At 29.3% G+C, this 19695-nt stretch overlaps 1 protein-coding gene across 1 annotated transcript in view; it reads left to right on the forward strand.

Moving 5' to 3' along the window:
• Positions 1-18360, forward strand: part of LOC143235755 (tubulin alpha-1 chain-like) — a 52553-nt gene extending 34193 nt beyond the window's left edge. The window contains exons 4-5 of the mRNA XM_076473958.1: positions 11810-12072; positions 18003-18360. Of these exons, the coding sequence (XP_076330073.1) occupies positions 11810-12072; positions 18003-18360 (621 nt within the window). The remainder of the gene's footprint in view (positions 1-11809; positions 12073-18002) is intronic.
• Positions 18361-19695: the final 1335 nt, after the last annotated feature.

Consider the following 19695-nt stretch of genomic DNA (forward strand, 5'->3'; position numbering starts at 1 on the left):
ATCACCTTTTGTTTACTCATTCTTTATAAAGACTACACAATAATACATAAAATAGACATCACCTTTTTGTTTACTCATTCTTTATAAAGACTACACAATAATACATAAAATAGACATCACCATTTGTTTACTCATTCTTTATAAAGACTACACAATAATACATAAAATAGACATCACCTTTTTGTTTACTCATTCTTTATAAAGACTACACAATAATACATAAAATAGACATCACCTTTTTGTTTACTCATTCTTTATAAAGACTACACAATAATACATAAAATAGACATCACCATTTGTTTACTCATTCTTTATAAAGACTACACAATAATACATAAAATAGACATCACCTTTTTGTTTACTCATTCTTTATAAAGACTACACAATAATACATAAAATAGACATCACCTTTTTGTTTACTCATTCTTTATAAAGACTACACAATAATACATAAAATAGACATCACCTTTTTGTTTACTCATTCTTTATAAAGACTACACAATAATACATAAAATAGACATCACCTTTTTGTTTACTCATTCTTTATAAAGACTACACAATAATACATAAAATAGACATCACCTTTTTGTTTACTCATTCTTTATAAAGACTACACAATAATACATAAAATAGACATCACCATTTGTTTACTCATTCTTTATAAAGACTACACAATAATACATAAAATAGACATCACCTTTTTTGTTTACTCATTCTTTATAAAGACTACACAATAATACATAAAATAGACATCACCTTTTTGTTTACTCATTCTTTATAAAGACTACACAATAATACATAAAATAGACATCACCTTTTTTGTTTACTCATTCTTTATAAAGACTACACAATAATACATAAAATAGACATCACCTTTTTGTTTACTCATTCTTTATAAAGACTACACAATAATACATAAAATAGACATCACCTTTTTGTTTACTCATTCTTTATAAAGACTACACAATAATACATAAAATAGACATCACCTTTTTGTTTACTCATTCTTTATAAAGACTACACAATAATACATAAAATAGACATCACCTTTTGTTTACTCATTCTTTATAAAGACTACACAATAATACATAAAATAGACATCACCTTTTGTTTACTCATTCTTTATAAAGACTACACAATAATACATAAAATAGACATCACCTTTTTGTTTACTCATTCTTTATAAAGACTACACAATAATACATAAAATAGACATCACCTTTTTTGTTTACTCATTCTTTATAAAGACTACACAATAATACATAAAATAGACATCACCTTTTTGTTTACTCATTCTTTATAAAGACTACACAATAATACATAAAATAGACATCACCTTTTTGTTTTTACTCATTCTTTATAAAGACTACACAATAATACATAAAATAGACATCACCTTTTTGTTTACTCATTCTTTATAAAGACTACACAATAATACATAAAATAGACATCACCTTTTTGTTTACTCATTCTTTATAAAGACTACACAATAATACATAAAATAGACATCACCTTTTTGTTTACTCATTCTTTATAAAGACTACACAATAATACATAAAATAGACATCACCATTTGTTTACTCATTCTTTATAAAGACTACACAATAATACATAAAATAGACATCACCTTTTTGTTTACTCATTCTTTATAAAGACTACACAATAATACATAAAATAGACATCACCTTTTTTGTTTACTCATTCTTTATAAAGACTACACAATAATACATAAAATAGACATCACCTTTTGTTTACTCATTCTTTATAAAGACTACACAATAATACATAAAATAGACATCACCTTTTGTTTACTCATTCTTTATAAAGACTACACAATAATACATAAAATAGACATCACCTTTTGTTTACTCATTCTTTATAAAGACTACACAATAATACATAAAATAGACATCACCTTTTTGTTTACTCATTCTTTATAAAGACTACACAATAATACATAAAATAGACATCACCTTTTTGTTTACTCATTCTTTATAAAGACTACACAATAATACATAAAATAGACATCACCATTTGTTTACTCATTCTTTATAAAGACTACACAATAATACATAAAATAGACATCACCTTTTTGTTTACTCATTCTTTATAAAGACTACACAATAATACATAAAATAGACATCACCTTTTTGTTTACTCATTCTTTATAAAGACTACACAATAATACATAAAATAGACATCACCTTTTTGTTTACTCATTCTTTATAAAGACTACACAATAATACATAAAATAGACATCACCTTTTTGTTTACTCATTCTTTATAAAGACTACACAATAATACATAAAATAGACATCACCTTTTTGTTTACTCATTCTTTATAAAGACTACACAATAATACATAAAATAGACATCACCTTTTTGTTTACTCATTCTTTATAAAGACTACACAATAATACATAAAATAGACATCACCTTTTGTTTTACTCATTCTTTATAAAGACTACACAATAATACATAAAATAGACATCACCTTTTTGTTTACTCATTCTTTATAAAGACTACACAATAATACATAAAATAGACATCACCTTTTTGTTTACTCATTCTTTATAAAGACTACACAATAATACATAAAATAAAATAGACATCACCTTTTTGTTTACTCATTCTTTATAAAGACTACACAATAATACATAAAATAGACATCACCTTTTTGTTTACTCATTCTTTATAAAGACTACACAATAATACATAAAATAGACATCACCTTTTTGTTTACTCATTCTTTATAAAGACTACACAATAATACATAAAATAGACATCACCTTTTTGTTTACTCATTCTTTATAAAGACTACACAATAATACATAAAATAGACATCACCTTTTGTTTACTCATTCTTTATAAAGACTACACAATAATACATAAAATAGACATCACCTTTTTGTTTACTCATTCTTTATAAAGACTACACAATAATACATAAAATAGACATCACCTTTTTGTTTACTCATTCTTTATAAAGACTACACAATAATACATAAAATAGACATCACCATTTGTTTACTCATTCTTTATAAAGACTACACAATAATACATAAAATAGACATCACCTTTTTGTTTACTCATTCTTTATAAAGACTACACAATAATACATAAAATAGACATCACCTTTTTTGTTTACTCATTCTTTATAAAGACTACACAATAATACATAAAATAGACATCACCTTTTTTGTTTACTCATTCTTTATAAAGACTACACAATAATACATAAAATAGACATCACCTTTTTGTTTACTCATTCTTTATAAAGACTACACAATAATACATAAAATAGACATCACCTTTTGTTTACTCATTCTTTATAAAGACTACACAATAATACATAAAATAGACATCACCTTTTGTTTACTCATTCTTTATAAAGACTACACAATAATACATAAAATAGACATCACCTTTTGTTTACTCATTCTTTATAAAGACTACACAATAATACATAAAATAGACATCACCTTTTGTTTACTCATTCTTTATAAAGACTACACAATAATACATAAAATAGACATCACCTTTTTGTTTACTCATTCTTTATAAAGACTACACAATAATACATAAAATAGACATCACCTTTTGTTTACTCATTCTTTATAAAGACTACACAATAATACATAAAATAGACATCACCTTTTTGTTTACTCATTCTTTATAAAGACTACACAATAATACATAAAATAGACATCACCTTTTGTTTACTCATTCTTTATAAAGACTACACAATAATACATAAAATAGACATCACCTTTTTGTTTACTCATTCTTTATAAAGACTACACAATAATACATAAAATAGACATCACCTTTTTTGTTTACTCATTCTTTATAAAGACTACACAATAATACATAAAATAGACATCACCTTTTGTTTACTCATTCTTTATAAAGACTACACAATAATACATAAAATAGACATCACCTTTTTGTTTACTCATTCTTTATAAAGACTACACAATAATACATAAAATAGACATCACCTTTTTGTTTACTCATTCTTTATAAAGACTACACAATAATACATAAAATAGACATCACCTTTTGTTTACTCATTCTTTATAAAGACTACACAATAATACATAAAATAGACATCACCTTTTGTTTACTCATTCTTTATAAAGACTACACAATAATACATAAAATAGACATCACCTTTTTTGTTTACTCATTCTTTATAAAGACTACACAATAATACATAAAATAGACATCACCTTTTGTTTACTCATTCTTTATAAAGACTACACAATAATACATAAAATAGACATCACCTTTTGTTTACTCATTCTTTATAAAGACTACACAATAATACATAAAATAGACATCACCTTTTGTTTTACTCATTCTTTATAAAGACTACACAATAATACATAAAATAGACATCACCTTTTTGTTTACTCATTCTTTATAAAGACTACACAATAATACATAAAATAGACATCACCTTTTTGTTTACTCATTCTTTATAAAGACTACACAATAATACATAAAATAGACATCACCTTTTTTGTTTACTCATTCTTTATAAAGACTACACAATAATACATAAAATAGACATCACCTTTTTTGTTTACTCATTCTTTATAAAGACTACACAATAATACATAAAATAGACATCACCTTTTTTGTTTACTCATTCTTTATAAAGACTACACAATAATACATAAAATAGACATCACCTTTTGTTTACTCATTCTTTATAAAGACTACACAATAATACATAAAATAGACATCACCTTTTTGTTTACTCATTCTTTATAAAGACTACACAATAATACATAAAATAGACATCACCTTTTTGTTTACTCATTCTTTATAAAGACTACACAATAATACATAAAATAGACATCACCTTTTGTTTACTCATTCTTTATAAAGACTACACAATAATACATAAAATAGACATCACCTTTTTGTTTACTCATTCTTTATAAAGACTACACAATAATACATAAAATAGACATCACCTTTTTGTTTACTCATTCTTTATAAAGACTACACAATAATACATAAAATAGACATCACCTTTTTGTTTACTCATTCTTTATAAAGACTACACAATAATACATAAAATAGACATCACCATTTGTTTACTCATTCTTTATAAAGACTACACAATAATACATAAAATAGACATCACCTTTTGTTTACTCATTCTTTATAAAGACTACACAATAATACATAAAATAGACATCACCTTTTTGTTTACTCATTCTTTATAAAGACTACACAATAATACATAAAATAGACATCACCTTTTTGTTTACTCATTCTTTATAAAGACTACACAATAATACATAAAATAGACATCACCTTTTTGTTTACTCATTCTTTATAAAGACTACACAATAATACATAAAATAGACATCACCTTTTTGTTTACTCATTCTTTATAAAGACTACACAATAATACATAAAATAGACATCACCTTTTTTGTTTACTCATTCTTTATAAAGACTACACAATAATACATAAAATAGACATCACCTTTTTGTTTACTCATTCTTTATAAAGACTACACAATAATACATAAAATAGACATCACCTTTTTGTTTACTCATTCTTTATAAAGACTACACAATAATACATAAAATAGACATCACCTTTTTTGTTTACTCATTCTTTATAAAGACTACACAATAATACATAAAATAGACATCACCTTTTTGTTTACTCATTCTTTATAAAGACTACACAATAATACATAAAATAGACATCACCTTTTGTTTACTCATTCTTTATAAAGACTACACAATAATACATAAAATAGACATCACCTTTTTGTTTACTCATTCTTTATAAAGACTACACAATAATACATAAAATAGACATCACCTTTTGTTTACTCATTCTTTATAAAGACTACACAATAATACATAAAATAGACATCACCTTTTGTTTACTCATTCTTTATAAAGACTACACAATAATACATAAAATAGACATCACCTTTTTGTTTACTCATTCTTTATAAAGACTACACAATAATACATAAAATAGACATCACCTTTTTGTTTACTCATTCTTTATAAAGACTACACAATAATACATAAAATAGACATCACCTTTTTTTTTTTTACTCATTCTTTATAAAGACTACACAATAATACATAAAATAGACATCACCTTTTTTGTTTACTCATTCTTTATAAAGACTACACAATAATACATAAAATAGACATCACCTTTTTTGTTTACTCATTCTTTATAAAGACTACACAATAATACATAAAATAGACATCACCTTTTGTTTACTCATTCTTTATAAAGACTACACAATAATACATAAAATAGACATCACCTTTTTGTTTACTCATTCTTTATAAAGACTACACAATAATACATAAAATAGACATCACCATTTGTTTACTCATTCTTTATAAAGACTACACAATAATACATAAAATAGACATCACCTTTTTGTTTACTCATTCTTTATAAAGACTACACAATAATACATAAAATAGACATCACCTTTTTGTTTACTCATTCTTTATAAAGACTACACAATAATACATAAAATAGACATCACCTTTTTTGTTTACTCATTCTTTATAAAGACTACACAATAATACATAAAATAGACATCACCTTTTTGTTTACTCATTCTTTATAAAGACTACACAATAATACATAAAATAGACATCACCTTTTTGTTTACTCATTCTTTATAAAGACTACACAATAATACATAAAATAGACATCACCTTTTTGTTTACTCATTCTTTATAAAGACTACACAATAATACATAAAATAGACATCACCTTTTTGTTTACTCATTCTTTATAAAGACTACACAATAATACATAAAATAGACATCACCATTTGTTTACTCATTCTTTATAAAGACTACACAATAATACATAAAATAGACATCACCTTTTGTTTACTCATTCTTTATAAAGACTACACAATAATACATAAAATAGACATCACCTTTTTGTTTACTCATTCTTTATAAAGACTACACAATAATACATAAAATAGACATCACCTTTTTGTTTACTCATTCTTTATAAAGACTACACAATAATACATAAAATAGACAATAATACATAAAATAGACATCACCTTTTTGTTTACTCATTCTTTATAAAGACTACACAATAATACATAAAATAGACATCACCTTTTGTTTACTCATTCTTTATAAAGACTACACAATAATACATAAAATAGACATCACCTTTTTGTTTACTCATTCTTTATAAAGACTACACAATAATACATAAAATAGACATCACCTTTTTGTTTACTCATTCTTTATAAAGACTACACAATAATACATAAAATAGACATCACCTTTTTGTTTACTCATTCTTTATAAAGACTACACAATAATACATAAAATAGACATCACCTTTTTTTTTACTCATTCTTTATAAAGACTACACAATAATACATAAAATAGACATCACCTTTTGTTTACTCATTCTTTATAAAGACTACACAATAATACATAAAATAGACATCACCTTTTTTGTTTACTCATTGTTTATAAAGACTACACAATAATACATAAAATATACATCACCTTTTTGTTTACTCATTCTTTATAAAGACTACACAATAATACATAAAATAGACATCATTTTTTTGTTTACTCATTCTTTATAAAGACTACACAATAATACATAAAATAGACATCACCTTTTTGTTTACTCATTCTTTATAAAGACTACACAATAATACATAAAATAGACATCACCTTTTTTAAAGTTTACTCATTCTTTATAAAGACTACTACAAAATACATAAAATAGACATCACCTTTTGTTTACTCATTCTTTATAAAGACTACACAATAATACATAAAATAGACATCACCTTTTTGTTTACTCATTCTTTATAAAGACTACACAATAATACATAAAATAGACATCACCTTTTTGTTTACTCATTCTTTATAAAGACTACACAATAATACATAAAATAGACATCACCTTTTTGTTTACTCATTCTTTATAAAGAATACACAATAATACATAAAATAGACATCACCTTTTTGTTTACTCATTCTTTATAAAGACTACTCAATAATACATAAAATAGACATCACCATTTGTTTACTCATTCTTTATAAAGACTACACAATAATACATAAAATAGACATCACCATTTGTTTACTCATTCTTTATAAAGACTACACAATAATACATAAAATAGACATCACCTTTTTGTTTACTCATTCTTTATAAAGACTACACAATAATACATAAAATAGACATCACCTTTTTGTTTACTCATTCTTTATAAAGACTACACAATAATACATAAAATAGACATCACCTTTTTGTTTACTCATTCTTTATAAAGACTACACAATAATACATAAAATAGACATCACCTTTTTGTTTACTCATTCTTTATAAAGACTACACAATAATACATAAAATAGACATCATTTTTTTGTTTACTCATTCTTTATAAAGACTACACAATAATACATAAAATAGACATCACCTTTTGTTTACTCATTCTTTATAAAGACTACACAATAATACATAAAATAGACATCACTTTTTGTTTACTCATTCTTTATAAAGACTACACAATAATACATAAAATAGACATCACCTTTTTGTTTACTCATTCTTTATAAAGGCTGCACAATAATACATAAAATAGACATCACCTTTTTGTTTACTCATTCTTTATAAAGACTACACAATAATACATAAAATAGACATCACCTTTTTGTTTACTCATTCTTTATAAAGGCTGCACAATAATACATAAAATAGACATCACCTTTTTGTTTACTCATTCTTTATAAAGACTACACAATAATACATAAAATAGACATCACCTTTTTTTTTACTCATTCTTTATAAAGACTACACAATAATACATAAAATAGACATCACCTTTTGTTTTACTCATTCTTTATAAAGACTACACAATAATACATAAAATAGACATCACCTTTTTGTTTACTCATTCTTTATAAAGACTACACAATAATACATAAAATAGACATCACCTTTTTGTTTACTCATTCTTTATAAAGACTACACAATAATACATAAAATAGACATCACCTTTTTGTTTACTCATTCTTTATAAAGACTGCACAATAATACATAAAATAGACATCACCTTTTGTTTACTCATTCTTTATAAAGACTACACAATAATACATAAAATAGACATCACCTTTTTGTTTACTCATTCTTTATAAAGACTACACAATAATACATAAAATAGACATCACCTTTTTGTTTACTCATTCTTTATAAAGACTACACAATAATACATAAAATAGACATCACCTTTTTGTTTACTCATTCTTTATAAAGACTACACAATAATACATAAAATAGACATCACCTTTTTGTTTACTCATTCTTTATAAAGACTACACAATAATACATAAAATAGACATCACCTTTTTGTTTACTCATTCTTTATAAAGGCTGCACAATAATACATAAAATAGACATCACCTTTTGTTTACTCATTCTTTATAAAGACTACACAATAATACATAAAATAGACATCACCTTTTTGTTTACTCATTCTTTATAAAGACTACACAATAATACATAAAATAGACATCATTTTTTTGTTTACTCATTCTTTATAAAGACTACACAATAATACATAAAATAGACATCACCTTTTTTGTTTACTCATTCTTTATAAAGACTACACAATAATACATAAAATAGACATCACCTTTTTTGTTTACTCATTCTTTATAAAGACTACACAATAATACATAAAATAGACATCACCTTTTTTGTTTACTCATTCTTTATAAAGACTACACAATAATACATAAAATAGACATCACCTTTTTGTTTTACTCATTCTTTATAAAGACTACACAATAATACATAAAATAGACATCACCTTTTTGTTTACTCATTCTTTATAAAGACTACACAATAATACATAAAATAGACATCACCTTTTTGTTTACTCATTCTTTATAAAGACTACACAATAATACATAAAATAGACATCACCTTTTTGTTTACTCATTCTTTATAAAGACTACACAATAATACATAAAATAGACATCACCTTTTGTTTACTCATTCTTTATAAAGACTACACAATAATACATAAAATAGACATCACCATTTGTTTACTCATTCTTTATAAAGACTACACAATAATACATAAAATAGACATCACCTTTTTGTTTACTCATTCTTTATAAAGACTACACAATAATACATAAAATAGACATCACCTTTTTGTTTACTCATTCTTTATAAAGACTACACAATAATACATAAAATAGACATCACCTTTTTGTTTACTCATTCTTTATAAAGACTACACAATAATACATAAAATAGACATCACCTTTTTGTTTACTCATTCTTTATAAAGACTACACAATAATACATAAAATAGACATCACCTTTTTGTTTATTCATTCTTTATAAAGACTACACAATAATACATAAAATAGACATCACCTTTTTGTTTACTAATTCTTTATAAAGACTACACAATAATACATAAAATAGACATCACTTTTTTGTTTACTCATTCTTTATAAAGAGTACACAATAATACATAAAATAGACATCACCTTTTTGTTTACTCATTCTTTATAAAGGCTGCACAATAATACATAAAATAGACATCACCATTTGTTTACTCATTCTTTATAAAGACTACACAATAATACATAAAATAGACATCACCTTTTTGTTTACTCATTCTTTATAAAGGCTGCACAATAATACATAAAATAGACATCACCTTTTTGTTTACTCATTCTTTATAAAGGCTGCACAATAATACATAAAATAGACATCACCTTTTTGTTTACTCATTCTTTATAAAGACTACACAATAATACATAAAATAGACATCACCTTTTTGTTTACTCATTCTTTATAAAGACTACACAATAATACATAAAATAGACATCACCTTTTTGTTTACTCATTCTTTATAAAGGCTGCACAATAATACATAAAATAGACATCACCATTTGTTTACTCATTCTTTATAAAGACTACACAATAATACATAAAATAGACATCACCTTTTTGTTTACTCATTCTTTATAAAGGCTGCACAATAATACATAAAATAGACATCACCTTTTTGTTTACTCATTCTTTATAAAGGCTGCACAATAATACATAAAATAGACATCACCTTTTTGTTTACTCATTCTTTATAAAGGCTGCACAATAATACATAAAATAGACATCACCATTTGTTTACTCATTCTTTATAAAGACTACACAATAATACATAAAATAGACATCACCTTTTTGTTTACTCATTCTTTATAAAGACTACACAATAATACATAAAATAGACATCACCTTTTTGTTTACTCATTCTTTATAAAGACTACACAATAATACATAAAATAGACATCACCTTTTTGTTTACTCATTCTTTATAAAGACTACATAATAATACATAAAATAGACATCACCTTTTTGTTTACTCATTCTTTATAAAGACTACACAATAATACATAAAATAGACATCACCTCTTTGGTTACTCATTCTTTATAAAGACTACACAATAATACATAAAATAGACATCACCTTTCTATCTACTCATTCTGTCGTGGGCCTGAAGTGTAGAGAACTGAAGGGCATTCTGCAAGTAAAAATTAGAACCCAAGCGGTATAAACTGTCTATATATTCTTAAACGAAAGTAACCACATTTTTGAAATTGTAAATAATGTTTGTATACTATGACAATTTGCAACTATGAATTAAATTTTGTATGATTTAAGGTTTCAAAGTATTCAACTCATAACGTTCGTACTGGATTTAATATTACAAAACTGTTTTCTAGGTATCGACAGCTGTTGTGGAACCCTATAATTCCGTTCTCACCACCCATACGACACTTGAACATTCAGACTGTGCTTTCATGGTGGACAACGAAGCAATCTATGACATCTGCCGTCGCAACTTGGATATTGAACGACCAACTTACACGAACCTGAACCGTCTAATAGGGCAAATCGTCTCCTCAATCACCGCTTCGCTGCGTTTCGATGGTGCTTTAAACGTTGACCTAACAGAATTCCAGACTAACCTCGTACCATACCCAAGGTATGACTTGGATGTATCTATTTTTATGATAATTTAGTTTCAATCTCTCTCGTTGCCCAATGTAGAAAATAATGTGGATTATGATCAGCTTAAAGTGGTTAGTATTCTGTTCAAGCCTAGAGATCACTTTACAGTAAGTAGCACTGGAATTAAGCCTAGAGTAGAGAAGCTAAAGTATCTTGTACTAGAATTTAGCCTGGAGTAGAGAAGCTAGTGTATCTCGTACTAGAATTTAGCCTAGAATAGAGAAGCTAGTGTATCTTGTACTAGAATTTAGCCTGGAGTAGAGAAGCTAGTGTATCTCGTACTAGAATTTAGCCTAGAATAGAGAAGCTAGTGTATCTTGTACTAGAATTTAGCCTAGAATAGAGAAGCTAGTGTATCTTGTACTAGAATTTAGCCTGGAGTAGAGAAGCTAGTGTATCTTGTACTAGAATTTAGCCTGGGTAGAGAAGTTAGTGTATCTCATTACTAGAATTTAGCCTAGAATAGAGAAGCTAGTGTATCTCATTACTAGAATTTAGCCTGGAGTAGAGAAAACTAGTGTATCTCGTACTAGAATTTAGCCTAGAGTAGAGAAGCTAGAGTATCTCGTACTAGAATTTAGCCTAGAGTAGAGAAGCTAAAGTATCTTGTACTAGAATTTAGCCTAGAATAGAGAAGCTAGTGTATCTCGTACTAGAATTTAGCCTGGAGTATAGAAGCTAGAGTATCTCGTACTAGAATTTAGCCTGGAGTAGAGAAGCTAGAGTATCTCGTACTAGAATTTAGCCTGGAGTAGAGAAGCTAGTGTTCTTGTACTAGAATTTAGCCTAGAATAGAGAAGCTAGTGTATCTTGTACTAGAATTTAGCCTGAAGTAGAGAAGCTAGTGTATCTCGTACTAGAATTTAGCCTGGAGTAGAGAAGCTAGTGTATCTTGTATTAGAATTTAGCCTGAAGTAGAGAAGCTAGTGTATCTCGTACTAGAATTTAGCCTGGAGTAGAGAAGCTAGTGTATCTTGTACTAGAATTTAGCCTAGAATAGAGAAGCTAGTGTATCTTGTACTAGAATTTAGCCTGGAGTAGAGAAGCTAGTGTATCTCGTACTAGAATTTAGCCTGGAGTAGAGAAGCTAGAGTATCTCGTACTAGAATTTAGCCTGGAGTAGAGAAACTAGTGTATCTCGTACTAGAATTTAGTCTAGAGTGAGAAGCTAGTGTATCTTGTACTAGAATTTAGCCTAGAATAGAGAAGCTAGTGTATCTTGTACTAGAATTTAGCATGGAGTAGAGAAACTAGAGTATCTCATACTAGAATTTAGCCTGGGTAGAGAAGCTAGAGTATCTCATTACTAGAATTTAGCCTAGAGTAGAGAAGCTAAAGTATCTTGTACTAGAATTTAGCCTGGAGTAGAGAAGCTAGTGTATCTTGTACTAGAATTTAGCCTGGGTAGAGAAGCTAGAGTATCTCATTACTAGAATTTAGCCTGGGTAGAGAAGCTGGTGTATCTTGTACTAGAATTTAGCCTGGAGTAGAGAAGCTAGTGTATCTTGTACTAGAATTTAGCCTGGGTAGAGAAGTTAGTGTATCTCATTACTAGAATTTAGCCTAGAATAGAGAAGCTAGTGTATCTCATTACTAGAATTTAGCCTAGAATAGAGAAGCTAGTGTATCTCATTACTAGAATTTAGCCTAGAATAGAGAAGCTAGTGTATCTTGTACTAGAATTTAGCCTAGAATAGAGAAGCTAGTGTATCTTGTACTAGAATTTAGCCTGGAGTAGAGAAGCTAGTGTATCTTGTACTAGAATTTAGCCTGGGTAGAGAAGTTAGGTGTATCTCGTACTAGAATTTAGCCTAGAATAGAGAAGCTAGTGTATCTCATTACTAGAATTTAGCCTGGAGTAGAGAAACTAGTGTATCTCATTGCTAGAATTTAGCCTAGAGTAGAGAAGCTAGAGTATCTCATTACTAGAATTTAGCCTAGAGTAGAGAAGCTAAAGTATCTTGTACTAGAATTTAGCCTAGAATAGAGAAGCTAGTGTATCTCGTACTAGAATTTAGCCTGGAGTAGAGAAGCTAGAGTATCTCGTACTAGAATTTAGCCTGGGTAGAGAAGCTAGAGTATCTCGTACTAGAATTTAGCCTGGAGTAGAGAAGCTAGTGTTCTTGTACTAGAATTTAGCCTAGAATAGAGAAGCTAGTGTATCTTGTACTAGAATTTAGCCTGAAGTAGAGAAGCTAGTGTATCTCGTACTAGAATTTAGCCTGGAGTAGAGAAGCTAGTGTATCTTGTACTAGAATTTAGCCTGAGAGTAGAGAAGCTAGTGTATCTCGTACTAGAATTTAGCCTGGAGTAGAGAAGCTAGTGTATCTTGTACTAGAATTTAGCCTAGAATAGAGAAGCTAGTGTATCTTGTACTAGAATTTAGCCTGAATTAGAGAAGCTAGTGTATCTTGTACTAGAATTTAGCATGGAGTAGAGAAACTAGAGTATCTCGTACTAGAATTTAGCCTGGAGTAGAGAAGCTAGAGTATCTCGTACTAGAATTTAGCCTAGAGTAGAGAAGCTAAAGTATCTTGTACTAGAATTTAGCCTGGAGTAGAGAAGCTAGTGTATCTTGTACTAGAATTTAGCCTGGAGTAGAGAAGCTAGAGTATCTCGTACTAGAATTTAGCCTGGAGTAGAGAAGCTAGTGTATCTTGTACTAGAATTTAGCCTGGAGTAGAGAAGCTAGTGTATCTTGTACTAGAATTTAGCCTGGAGTAGAGAAGTTAGTGTATCTCGTACTAGAATTTAGCCTAGAATAGAGAAGCTAGTGTATCTCGTACTAGAATTTAGCCTGGAGTAGAGAAACTAGTGTATCTCGTAGTACTAGAATTTAGCCTAGAGTAGAGAAGCTAGAGTATCTCGTACTAGAATTTAGCCTAGAGTAGAGAAGCTAAAGTATCTTGTACTAGAATTTAGCCTGAAGTAGAGAAGCTAGTGTATCTTGTACTAGAATTTAGCCTAGAGTAGAGAAGCTAGTGTATTTTGTACTAGAATTTAGCCTAGAATAGAGAAGCTAGTGTATCTCGTACTAGAATTTAGCCTGGAGTAGAGAAGCTAGAGTATCTCGTTACTAGAATTTAGCCTGGGTAGAGAAGCTAGTGTTCTTGTACTAGAATTTAGCCTAGAATAGAGAAGCTAGTGTATCTTGTACTAGAATTTAGCCTGAAGTAGAGAAGCTAGTGTATCTCGTACTAGAATTTAGCCTGGAGTAGAGAAGCTAGTGTATTTTGTACTAGAATTTAGCCTGGAGTAGAGAAGCTAGTGTATCTTGTACTAGAATTTAGCCTGGAGTAGAGAAGCTAGTGTATCTTGTACTAGAATTTAGCCTGGAGTAGAGAAGTTAGTGTATCTCGTACTAGAATTTAGCCTAGAATAGTGAAGCTAGTGTATCTCGTACTAGAATTTAGCCTGGAGTAGAGAAACTAGTGTATCTCGTACTAGAATTTAGCCTAGAGTAGAGAAGCTAGAGTATCTCGTACTAGAATTTAGCCTAGAGTAGAGAAGCTAAAGTATCTTGTACTAGAATTTAGCCTGAAGTAGAGAAGCTAGTGTATCTTGTACTAGAATTTAGCCTAGAGTAGAGAAGCTAGTGTATTTTGTACTAGAATTTAGCCTAGAATAGAGAAGCTAGTGTATCTCGTACTAGAATTTAGCCTGGAGTAGAGAAGCTAGAGTATCTCGTACTAGAATTTAGCCTGGAGTAGAGAAGCTAGTGTTCTTGTACTAGAATTTAGCCTAGAATAGAGAAGCTAGTGTATCTTGTACTAGAATTTAGCCTGAAGTAGAGAAGCTAGTGTATCTCGTACTAGAATTTAGCCTGGAGTAGAGAAGCTAGTGTATTTTGTACTAGAATTTAGCCTGAAGTAGAGAAGCTAGTGTATCTCGTACTAGAATTTAGCCTGGAGTAGAGAAGCTAGTGTATCTTGTACTAGAATTTAGCCTAGAATAGAGAAGCTAGTGTATCTTGTACTAGAATTTAGCCTGAAGTAGAGAAGCTAGTGTATCTCGTACTAGAATTTAGCCTGGAGTAGAGAAGCTAGAGTATCTCGTACTAGAATTTAGCCTGGAGTAGAGAAACTAGTGTATCTCGTACTAGAATTTAGCCTAGAGTAGAGAAGCTAGTGTATCTTGTACTAGAATTTAGCCTAGAATAGAGAAGCTAGTGTATCTTGTACTAGAATTTAGCATGGAGTAGAGAAACTAGAGTATCTCGTACTAGAAGTTAGCCTGGAGTAGAGAAGCTAGAGTATCTCGTACTAGAATTTAGCCTAGAGTAGAGAAGCTAAAGTATCTTGTACTAGAATTTAGCCTGGAGTAGAGAAGCTAGTGTATCTTGTACTAGAATTTAGCCTGGAGTAGAGAAGCTAGAGTATCTCGTACTAGAATTTAGCCTGGAGTAGAGAAGGTAGAGTATCTCGTACTAGAATTTAGCCTGGAGTAGAGAAGCTAGTGTATCTTGTACTAGAATTTAGCCTAGAATAGAGAAGCTAGTGTATCTTGTACTAGAATTTAGCCTGAAGTAGAGAAGCTAGTGTATCTCGTACTAGAATTTAGCCTGGAGTAGAGAAGCTAGAGTATCTCGTACTAGAATTTAGCCTGGAGTAGAGAAACTAGTGTATCTCGTACGAGAATTTAGCCTAGAGTAGAGAAGCTAGAGTATCTCGTACTAGAAATTAGCCTGGAGTAGAGAAACTAGTGTATCTCGTACTAGAATTTAGCCTAGAGTAGAAAAGCTAAGTTATTGAGTACTAGAATTAAGCCTAGAGTAGAGAAGCTAAGTTATTGAGTACTATAATTAAGCCTAGAGTAGAGAAGCTAGAGTATTTAACACTAGAATTAAACCTAGGGTAGAGAAACTAGAGTATTTAGTACCAGAATTAAGCCCAAAGTAGAGAAGCTAAGTTATTAAGTACTAGAATTAAGCCTAGAGTAGAGAAGCTAAGTTATTGAGGACTATAATTAAGCCTAGAGTAGAGAAGCTAGAGTATTTAACACTAGAATTAAACCTAGGGTAGAGAAACTAGAGTATTTAGTACCAGAATTAAGCCCAAAGTAGAGAAGCTAAGTTATTGAGTACTAGAATTAAGCCTGGAGTAGAGAAGCTAGAGTATTTAGTACTAGAATTTAGCCTAGAGTATTTAGCACTATAATTAAACCTAAAGTGTAGAAGCTAGAGTATTTAGCACTGGAATTAAGCATAGAGTAGAGAAACTAAAGTATTTAGTACCAGAATTATGCCCAAAGTAGAGAAGCTAAGTTATTGAGTAATAGAATTAAGCCTAGAGTAAAGACGTTAGCACTGAATTCAAGCCTAAAGTAGAGAGATTAGCACTGCATTCCAGCCTAGAGCAGACAAGTTAATAGTCCCTAAACCACACCAACTGTTTTCTGTAATATCAGACGCCATCAGCCCTAAAAGATAAATAATGATTTACGTTGGAATGGAAGTATGAACACACAAAGAAGTCATGAAAGTTAGATATGATTTTAGAAATTTAAAGAGCCTTTAATTGTGTAAGTGTATAAACGGGTAAGTATAAATTCAAACTAACACAGGCAAATTCTCTGTTGCTTTAAAACTTTGATACTAAATATTTTTAAAGGTTATCTCGATATGGCGTTTACTCTTCTTACTTCAATGGTTATCGGAAACGACATAGAGAGAACTTACAATAAATATTATTTTCAATAGTTTATTATTTTTTATTCTATGAAATATATCTTAGTGAATTTCATTTCGAAAAACTTTATACTCTTAATCGAAAAAAACTTTTCAGAACAAAGTCCAAGCATTATTTATATTATTAAATTAACTTTGTTACTGGATCATACACCGCTAGATGGCGGTACCACAAGAGTCTTACTTCGTTGAATCTCATTTAAAATTTGTCTTTACAGAATCCACTTTCCTTTAGCAACATATGCTCCAGTAATCTCTGCTGAGAAGGCGTACCACGAACAACTCACTGTGGGAGAAATTACTAATGCTTGTTTTGAACCGTCCAATCAGATGGTAAAATGCGATCCACGTCATGGAAAGTACATGGCAGTGTGTCTACTATATAGAGGTGATGTGGTACCCAAAGACGTCAATGCTGCCATAGCAAACATCAAAACCAAGCGATCTATACAGTTTGTGGACTGGTGTCCAACAGGATTTAAGGTTTACGTCAATTCTATGTTATATAATTTTAAAATTATCTCCACTGCAAATTACTCAATTAAACTTTTTACTTTTATATGTACATTACTTTAAAATTCCTTCATATTAATTAATACAGTTACGATCAAACGTTATTGTTTGATTAGTACAAAAAAAAAACACACAAAAGGTCATCTGAAGCATATCCGAGACAGAAATCGAACATTCGATTTTAGCATAGTGAGCTCGTAAACTTACTACTGACCCACCAAGTTTTAATTTTGGGGTTTAAAGTTTTCTATTTAACTTTCTCAGAATCGTTCCAACTGTTTTTATTAACAATTATAACTGAAATGATATCAAGTTCTAAGTAAAACAAAATTATTCTAAAGCTTCAAAATCAAACAGTTATTTAAATACCAGTTAGCTGTTATTAAATACCTATTAGCTATGTTAGCTGTAAACATAACTCGGCGTATTTATTTTAGAAATGATTATTTTTATTTGAACGAAACCGTCATGTGCTGTTTCATTTTCAAACTGTTCTCTAAGCTGAGAACTATTGTGAAAAGTACTCAGACAATTTCGAATAATTACGTTTCACCTTTGTTTTTGAACATTGCGGGAAGCTATACGAGTGCTCGTTGCGATAGCCGTCCCTAATTTAGCAGTGTGAGACTAGAGGGAAGGTAGCTAGTCATCACTACACATTGCCAACTCTTGGGCTACTCATTTTACCAACAAATAGTGGGATTTACCGTCACGTTATAGCGCATCCACGGCTGAAAGGTAGTGCATGTGTGGTGCGAAGGGGTTTCAAACCCGCGACCCTCAGATTACGAGTCTAGCGCCCTAACTGTCTAGCCATGCTGGGCCTAAGCTTTGTGTAATGGGGAATTTACATAAAGGCTGCTCAGTGTTTATATACGAAAGTTGAAACCTAAACTCCAGTCTTCACAGCAGAATAAACACATATAAACAATCAACTTACTATTATTGTTTTACGTATATATGTATTATAATAGGTGAGTAATAACTAGCTTACCAGTGACACAGCAGTAAGTATGTCGGTTCCTAACGCTGAAAATCAGGTTTCAATACACGTAGTGGGAGAGCACAAGTTACTTATTGTGTAGCTTTTTGCTTAACAGAAAACAAAGCCACAAGCAGAAACGTTTTTGTAAAACAATAGAATTGCGTTTATTTGTCAATTTGTTGTGCCGTTTAAAATAAAACAAATACATAAAGATAAAATCCAATTATAATATTTAATTTTGTCATGACAGTGTCGCCCACTTTACGTTGGTAAAGAGTAGCCAAAGAGTTGGCGGTGGGTGGTGATGACTAGCTGCCTTCCCTCTAGTCTTACACTGCTAAATTAGGGACGGCTAGCACAGATAGCCCTCGAGTAGCTTTGTGCAAAATTCCAAAACAAACAAAATAAACAAT

Source organism: Tachypleus tridentatus, chromosome 12 (assembly GCF_004210375.1).
Source record: "Tachypleus tridentatus isolate NWPU-2018 chromosome 12, ASM421037v1, whole genome shotgun sequence".
NCBI classification, from domain to species: domain Eukaryota; kingdom Metazoa; phylum Arthropoda; class Merostomata; order Xiphosura; family Limulidae; genus Tachypleus; species Tachypleus tridentatus.